Here is an 8,680-nt window from a genome sequence, read left to right as displayed (position 1 = left end):
TTTAAATACTGAATTATAATTTTTATTTTAATACAATGCATTATCCTGGTGACTTCTATTTCATCAATATAAAATCACAACTGTTAAATATCTTAAATCATCTTTTTAAATGCACAGTTAGAATTATTTATGAGCTATCAGCATCCGCTTTTAAAGTAATTAGGTGGTTTGTCCTTTTGAAAAAATATTCATAGGAAGCTTCCTTCATTAGCATCCTGTAGTATGCTTTGGCGTCAGGAGTATTATCTATTTAAGATTTTCTTTTCGATCAACCACTACAATTTAAATAATAACTACTTAAAATGTTTCAATGCTCAATGTAATGACAGTCAAGAAATAACAGTTAAATTATACATCTTCAAGTTAGCAGCAAACATCTTTGAGTTAGCAGCAAATATCTTAGTGATAGCCTGTTGTAGATTATCATATATACTTATGTTTAATGGGCAGTGTCCAAGGGTAAAGCTATAAAGCCCCCAGTGATAATATCCCATAAGCAAAATATGTAATATTAGATTTAGCAGCCCCACTATAAAAAATGCCACATATTTACACCATGTTAATGGGAACAAATAATAGGTCTTACGCAATCACTTGACACTAAATGTGTTACAAAAAGAATGCTGACACCAATTTACAGTGTCCGACAAAAAATGTACAAGCTATTTAAGGAAAATATGTAACACACATAACATACAGCACAAACATACTAGTACATCACATTTTGTAAAATACAATGGCAGAGCACTTTGTTAATATTGTAAAAAAAAAAATATCATAAATTGTCACAGATTAACCCCTTTTGTGTCATATGGGTTAATATAGAAATACTGAACTGTTCTATCATAAAGATGTACAAAGAATTTGACTGGTTTTAGACAAGTCTTCACAACAGCAGAAAAAAAAAAACATTTGTACTAAACCCAACCCCATTTGTAAGGCTTTCTGCTATTAGACTATCACTGGTATAAGGCTCTAATGATAAAACCTTGGTCCCGACCACACTGAAGCAGTCTGTTATTAATAATCGATTGGTAATTCGTTCACAAGCAGGCACTGGAGAACAGCCTCACAACAGTGACGTTTATTGCCTAGAATGAAGGATGCAATTCTACTAATTACTCATTTCAACAGCTAGCAAATAACATTTTCAAAGTAAAAACATAAACCTCAATGGGACTACTTTTAGTAATGCAAAGATCCACGGACATATGGATCTGTAAGGGTCTCATATAGTTTAATTTTTAACTTATTCAGTCATGAAAGAGCAAGCAACAGTGCTAAACTCTGTTGTACTAAAAAGTCTTCATTGGGTCTGTGCTGAAATTACACAACAAAATAAACTACCCCCTCCACTAAATAAGTATGGGCCATGGCTAGTATAACACCCTTTGAACCGTGGCCTCACTCAACCCACAGAAAAGCTGTCCTTAAGCGCTTTGCTGCCAGAGGGGTCTTGCTTTGTAATGTGTTGCAAGACCTGACAGCAAAAGGGGTTATCATTAGTAACAAAACTATGCAGTTTCATGCTAATATGCTACAATACATTACTTTTGACTTAATACATTATTTTTAGTTGTTATTGGTCAGAAGGTAGTGTGTTCCCCTACCATGTACAAATCCATTTACGTATCAAACAAGAGAGACTTACAAAAATTATTTCAAGTATCCTTTATATATCACAGTGAAAATGTAAGACCAAATGTTAATATGAATGACTTGACATTTCTTGGATGAAAAAGGCAAACGTACCAAATAAAAATTCACATAAAATGCTTGAACGCATTTCCTTCATGTATTATGAATAGAAAGATTATCTGTAAAAAGTTATAAAAATTAAAATAAATTACATATTTAAGTACACTTTCCCTTCAAAGTGTTATATAAAAATTCAGAATAGTGTACGATCCTTTCAATCCTTGCAGGGGAAAAAAAGACACGAGTGTTGCAGGTCTCTTCTCTCTGTGTATGATCTCATTGAATATAGTGTCTTTCTCATTAGTTAACATATTAGCTCAAGAAATTAGTCAGTAGACCCAGCTAATTGGAACCCACTGCTGCTCCATCCTTAATTTCTCAACAGCCGCCTGCAGTTTTTCAAAGGCTTTGTCTAGATTATCATTTACAATGGTCAGGTCAAAATAGTGGTTGTAGGCTCTCATAACCCGAGCACTCTCATCAACAGTTTTCTTCAGATCTGTGTCCTGTGTAGTGAGGGGAAAAAAAAGCAGAGATTAGAAAACATAAGACATGTACTTTTATTATGGTGAAATATTACATTTTAGTCAAATGGTATAGTAGCCATGGTAATCCAGTTGCAATGTGTGTATGTGTGTATATATATATACACATACATTTGCTTTGCTGTGGAGGTTTTTTGTCACTTTTTTTACTCACCATAACTTAACTCAGTATGGTAAACCCCATCCTTTAGCTTCTCTGCATACCCAGTTAACCAACCCCACACTGATGAGACCCATAAAGGTCGAAACAGCTGTCTGTGGGTGGGTTTTCTGGGAATGCACCTTAACCCTGGCTGTGCTCAAAGCTGTGACCATGCAGCAAGCTTAAGCCTATAGGGAACCATGTTAAAAATGTTTTTTGAAGCAAAAAGTGGCACTGTGTGCTCATTTGCATGACATTTCCCAGAATCCCTTGCTGCAGTGGAAGTGCTGTGTGCTGGGTGATAATGGTGAAAGGCGGGGTTGCAGACCTGCCTAAGAACTGCAGATGAGCATACAGTTGTATTTGCATTTGCATATTTGCTTTGCTGTGGAGGGTTTTTGTCACTTTTTTTACTCACCATAACTTAACGCAATATGTATATATATATATATATATATACCACAATCGTTAAGGTTATGGTGGGTAAAAAAAGTGACAAAAACCCTCCACAGTAAAGCATAAAGCAACAGGGTTGCAGACCTGTCTAAGACATGCAAAAGAACATACAGTAATATTTACAGTTGCTTTATATATATATATATATATATATATATATATATATATATATTACAGTATGTATGTGTGTGTGTATATATATATCTCACACACCTAACGTGTGTGTCAGTCAATAGAGCCTGGTGGTATAGTTACAGTAAATAAAACTAGGTACCCACCTATTATATATAATATAATAAATATTATTAGTCTAACTAAGCTATACAATCAGATTTTAGGTTGTAACTGTCCCATGTAGCTAGAGGAGATGTGAAAGTAGTTGCATTTCATTCAAAACCCTATATGTGTTTTCTTTTAATAAATCAGTTGTGTAGTATTAGATAACACTGCATTTTCCTACTCTTTGTCCTTTTTAACGATTTGTAATGTATTAAGCTTCATTGGGTTGCTGTAGCTATTATTTAATAAGCCACACCAGTTACTCTTTTGAAAAAGACAGCCATATTGCGTGCACTGGGAAGCAGGACAGACGCTGATTGATCGGCAGCTTAGATAATTGCATTGCCGTAAAGGTAAGGAACTTCTGCATTAAAAACAAAACATCGGGCAAGACGAAATGCCCATTTAAGTGAATACTGTTACTGTCACGGTGGAACAGAAACTTAACACAAAATCACTGGGAACTAATTGGAGCGAGACAGCGATAAAATAAAACTGTAAGTTTATTTCTTTTCAAAATAACACACACAGTAAAACGAATAACATGGGATAAAAACACTTACAAGATGGTATAGGGCGAAATATCCCGACGCAAGGATAGCAGTTCACCCTTGAATTCAGGACATCATGAACAGCACAGGGCTGAGGCTGTAGGCACCTTTTAAAGCTAAGGGACCTGGTTTTTAACATGAGCCTCATCGGATTGGCAATTAATTATCTTGCACCTATCAGACATTGCCAAGTCATGTGGGAGAGCTGATTTAACCCTCCCCTGACAGCTCCAGACATGCACAGTGGGCATTGAACTAGCCCCCACTTAGAAAACGGAGCCAAATTATCTGTAGTCCGAAAGTCTGGCTGAAGTGTCAGTGGACTGTCAAAGCTTTGTCTCAGGGTATCAACTTTGACAAGCGAAATGGTTATCACCTAGTTGTGAGACCAGGTCTGCATATTCAATGGGGTGAGTCATAGCCCCTTTTCTCAGCACATTGTCTCACCTCTGGTGTTACTTATCCACAGGGGTCGGGAAGTGTAGGACAACACAAAAGGACTTTAAGTGTTCTCCCCTTGCATACACTTAACCCATCAAAGCTCCATTTGGTGAGCCCTGCTCTATATTATTAGAAAAAGAGGGAAAATTTGCGCCAGAAAAAATTAGCCTACTATTCAATGTGTAGCTTCAGTCCTTTCCACAATGCAGTTCCGCTGCCTGAGTCTTTCAGAGGTGATTCACCAACCTCTGTATGAATATGGGTAGAAAAAGGGTGAAATGTCCTCGGGCGCGTCACTCTGCTTGCGGCTCCACGACGTATAAACGTGTAAAATGGAAGAGAAAAAGGGGAGGGCCACAGTAAGGAAAACAGCACAAAAAAATTATACACACTTCTTCATTAAGATAGGGAAAGGGGAGGTGGGAGGGGGGGGGGAGAAGAGGGAGGATAGATAATGGAATCACACTTTTAGGGTGGAGACACACTCACATCAAATCTCTAGTATCTTGAGCAGATGTCTCCTCCTCTGTATGTGATTGGGTGAGTTGTAGGTGAGGAAATGCCTCTTGATATCTTCCTTGACAAAAAATAAAAGGGAGAAAAAAATAGTGCAATACAGTTTAATTGAACAGTGGGTGGATGAGATTTAAAACTTACAAGCGACCGATATATTTGGGCATAGGAAGGAGATGCCGCCAGACTCCGCAACGTGTCCCTCTCTGGGTTGGGGTGTTTTGTCTTGGCTGGTCCCTGCTGGCAGGTTCTTCCTGTCTGTGTATCGAGGTGTATAAGGCTGCAGTGTGGATAATCGGAGCCCGTGCACAGGCTGTGTCCTCCTCCGGCCGCCTATCCCCTCTGCACACAGTCTTCAGCTTCCTTACTCCGTTGCGCATGCGCAGACGGCGAGACGCTGGGCCAGGATACAGGGGTTCAGTGACGTAGGAAGCATTGGCGAAACGCGTCTGATGTTTTTTGGTTACTCCAAGCCACCGTAGTGAGGAGTTTGTTTCCCCTGTATCCTGGCCCAGCGTCTCGCCGTCTGCGCATGCGCAACGGAGTAAGGAAGCTGAAGACTGTTTGTGCAGAGGGGATAGGCGGCCGGAGGAGGACACAGCCTTTGCACGGGCTCCGATAATCCCCACTGCAGCCTTATACACCTCGATACACAGACAGGAAGAACCTGCCAGCAGGGACCAGCCAAGACAAAACACCCCAACCCAGAGAGGGACACGTTGCGGAGTCTGGCGCCATCTCCTTCCTATGCCCAAATATATCGGTCGCTTGTAAGTTTTAAATCTCATCCACCCACTGTTCAATTAAACTGTATTGCACTATTTTTTTCTCCCTTTTATTTTTTGTCAAGGAAGATATCAGGAGGCATTTCCTCACCTACAACTCACCCAATCACATACAGAGGAGGAGACATCTGCTCAAGATACTAGAGATTTGATGTGAGTGTGTCTCCACCCTAAAAGTGTGATTCCATTATCTATCCTCCCTCTTCTCCCCCCCCCCTCCCCCCTCCCCTCTCCCTATCTTAATGAAGAAGTGTGTATAATTTTTTTGTGCTGTTTTCCTTACTGTGGCCCTCCCTTTTTTTTCTTCCATTTTACACGTTTATATGTCGTGGAGCCGCAAGCAGAGTGACGCGCCCGAGGACATTTCACCCTTTTTCTACCCTGCTCTATATTATAACTTATAGAAAAACATTGACAAGTTGTAAAATACATTTTCCAGTGAAGGAATTGCGTTTTAGGGCAGGGAACACGGGATTATACACACAATACAGTTAACCCTTTCCCTCACAAGATGATTTAGGGGGGACACCGTTTAAAACACATTGCAGCTGGGAAATTCAGCTACAATCTGGGACAAATACAGATGGTGAAGGGGAATGCAGGTTATTACACACAATTTACACATTAACCCCTTCAGTCCCAACACTATTTAGGGGCTCGATCGTCACAGTTACATTTTACAAAAGAAGCGTTTACTACAAGTGATTTCAGTACTTTTACTTCTAGATGGCGATGAGCGATGACGTTTGGCACAGCAGAGAAGGTTTATGCACCACAGCTTGGTTGACTCTTCCACTTAAATATTCATCAAACACACCTCTCTCCATTTTTAAAGCACAGATGAAAATGCACCTCGTAAAAGCATCATTTTATTAAATTGTCTATGCCTATATTACCTGATTTGCTTTTCTAGCAATGCACATTTACTCCTACTGTATCTAAGTCTCCCAATATGCCACTTACATTGTAAGCTCTTTGGGATAGATTCTCCCTTAACTGTATGTTGTAATTTCCTATTGTTTGCCCTTGAAAAAATTGTAAAACAGGGAAAATAAAGCACTGTTGGCACTATGTAATTAGAATTATACATACATACATTTTAGTGAGAAAGCTATGAGACGTAATTAAAACCCACGCTTCATACTGTTTTAAGAGTATCAAGAGGGTTATGGTAGAAAGTGACGCGCAGGGGGTGAGTGATAACACCATGAAACGGGCCTTGGATATTTAAGAAGCATAGCCTTATTCCTAGAAGTACTATAACTATCAGTTTAGGCAGGACTTCAAACATCTGAATGGCAGTATGTGTGCTGAAGAGCAAGAAGTGGGGTGATGATGAGTCGCGACTCATCATCACCCTACTTCTTGCTGTTTACTTACCTGGATGGACTGCACGCCCTGGATGTCTGGAAGTCCTGCAAGCACCAAGGTAAAGGGCCGCAGTGCCCCAACATATATATATATATATATATATATATATATGGATACCTGTGCTGTTGCTATTTACATATTGGTTATTTGGCTGGGTTCATATAGTGTTTAAGCTGTGGAGGTCAAGTGGCCCCCACTAGACACTTAGCCCGTGCCATATATATGCCTTATTATTCATGGACTCCCCATTGTCATCCTGATCATTTACTGTATATATGCTGTGGAGGAATTTTCTCCAATTTTGGAAGCATCACATCTGTTCTACCTTGTGTGCTGAAGAGCTTAGAAACTATTTTTGGGGCAATTACATATTTTCTGCACAATTCCATGCCGATTGGTCATATAATGTATACAAGTACATTATACTCATTAACCAAAATATAGAGATCAGACCGTACAACCATAGTAAAAAATTGAATAAATACATAAAGAAATATAATGAGTAATGATGGAACGGGAACTAAAAAGGGACCCCAATTCCCTTTAAAAGTTAGAACAAAACAAAGTGTCCCTGTGACAGGGTGAAGTCAACCCCCATCAGTTATGCCTGGGAAACACATGTCTGAGTGCTTCATCCAGCACTCATAAGGGTTAACTCAGGTGGAAGCTAGCTAATCAGGATGTAAGCTGACACCTGAGAGCCAGCAAGGTAGATAAGGATTTGTTACTAGCAGTAGCTGCCTGTCTCAGATGAGAGCATAAAAAGACTCTTACGGTTTGGGTATGGTTTAGCCAGCCAGCCAGCCTGCTAGCTAGGACTGCTGTGTTAGTCAGTTTTTCTCCCAAAGTGGAGCAGGATTAATTTTGTTAAAGGGGCAGTGTACCCGCATGTTATGTTGCTGTGGAGAAATAAAGCCACTGAACGTTTTCATTTATCCTGAAACTACACGTGTGGACTGTTCCCTGACCTCGGCTACAGGCTGTCCTGCCACAGTCCCCATCACTTAAATGCAGAAAACAAATCAGAAGTCAGGATAAGCCAAAAATCAATTTTTTTTACTTGTGAATGATTATAGACAGGTAAACCTAGCCGTCAAAAATGTATGTATCACATTTAGACAAGATGTGTCATGAATGAAAATAACAGTGACAGTCAAAGTATAACAATAATACTGTAGTCAAGACAGAAAAAACACACAAAAAGGGTGTACTATATACTGTATACAGTCCAGAAATAATTGGACACAAACAAGTTTTGTTATTTCGGCTGTGTACCAAAATAAATTCAAGTTACAGTAAAATAATGAATATGGGCTTAAAGTGCAGTCTATTCGCTTTAATTTGAGGGTATTCACATCCAAATTGGAGAAAGAGTTTAGGAATTATATCTCTTTAATATGTAGCCCCCTCTTTTTCATGGGACCAAAAGTGATTGGACAATTGACTCAAAAGCTGCTTCATGGACAGGTGTGGGCTATTCCTTCATTATTTCATCATCAATTATTCAGATAAAAGGTCTGGAGTTGATTCCAGGTGTGGCATTTACATTTGGAAGCTGTTGCTGTGAACTCACAACATGCGGTCAAAGGAGCTCTCAATGCAAATGAAACAGGGCATCCTTAGGCTGCAAAAAAAAGAAAATCCATCAGAGAGATAGCAGGAACATTAGGAGTGGCCAAATCAACCGTTTGGTACATTCTGAGAAAAAAGGACGCATTGGTGAGCTCTGCAACACAAAAAGGCCTGGATGTCCACGGAAGACAAAAGTGGTGGATGATAGTAGGATAATTTCCATGGTAAAGAAAAACCCCTTCACAACATCCAGCCAAGTGAAGAACACTCTCCAGGAGGTAGGCATATCATTATCCAAGTCTACCATAAAGAGAAGACTTCATGAGA

At 39.4% G+C, this 8,680-nt stretch overlaps 1 protein-coding gene across 3 annotated transcripts in view; it reads right to left on the bottom strand.

The window, feature by feature from the left end:
* PALS2 (protein associated with LIN7 2, MAGUK p55 family member) overlaps window positions 1-8,680 on the bottom strand; it is a 208,588-nt gene continuing 199,908 nt past the window's right edge. For all 3 annotated transcript variants that reach the window (XM_075586787.1, XM_075586786.1, XM_075586788.1), the window contains one exon: window positions 1-2,204. In XM_075586787.1, coding sequence (XP_075442902.1) covers window positions 2,028-2,204 — 177 coding nt within the window. In that variant the 3' untranslated portion in view covers window positions 1-2,027. The remainder of the gene's footprint in view (window positions 2,205-8,680) is intronic.

This window comes from Ascaphus truei, chromosome 2 (genome assembly GCF_040206685.1).
Source record: "Ascaphus truei isolate aAscTru1 chromosome 2, aAscTru1.hap1, whole genome shotgun sequence".
NCBI lineage: Eukaryota > Metazoa > Chordata > Amphibia > Anura > Ascaphidae > Ascaphus > Ascaphus truei.
The sequence above is the reverse complement of the archived record's forward strand: the minus strand, read 5'-3'. Positions and strand labels throughout refer to the sequence as shown.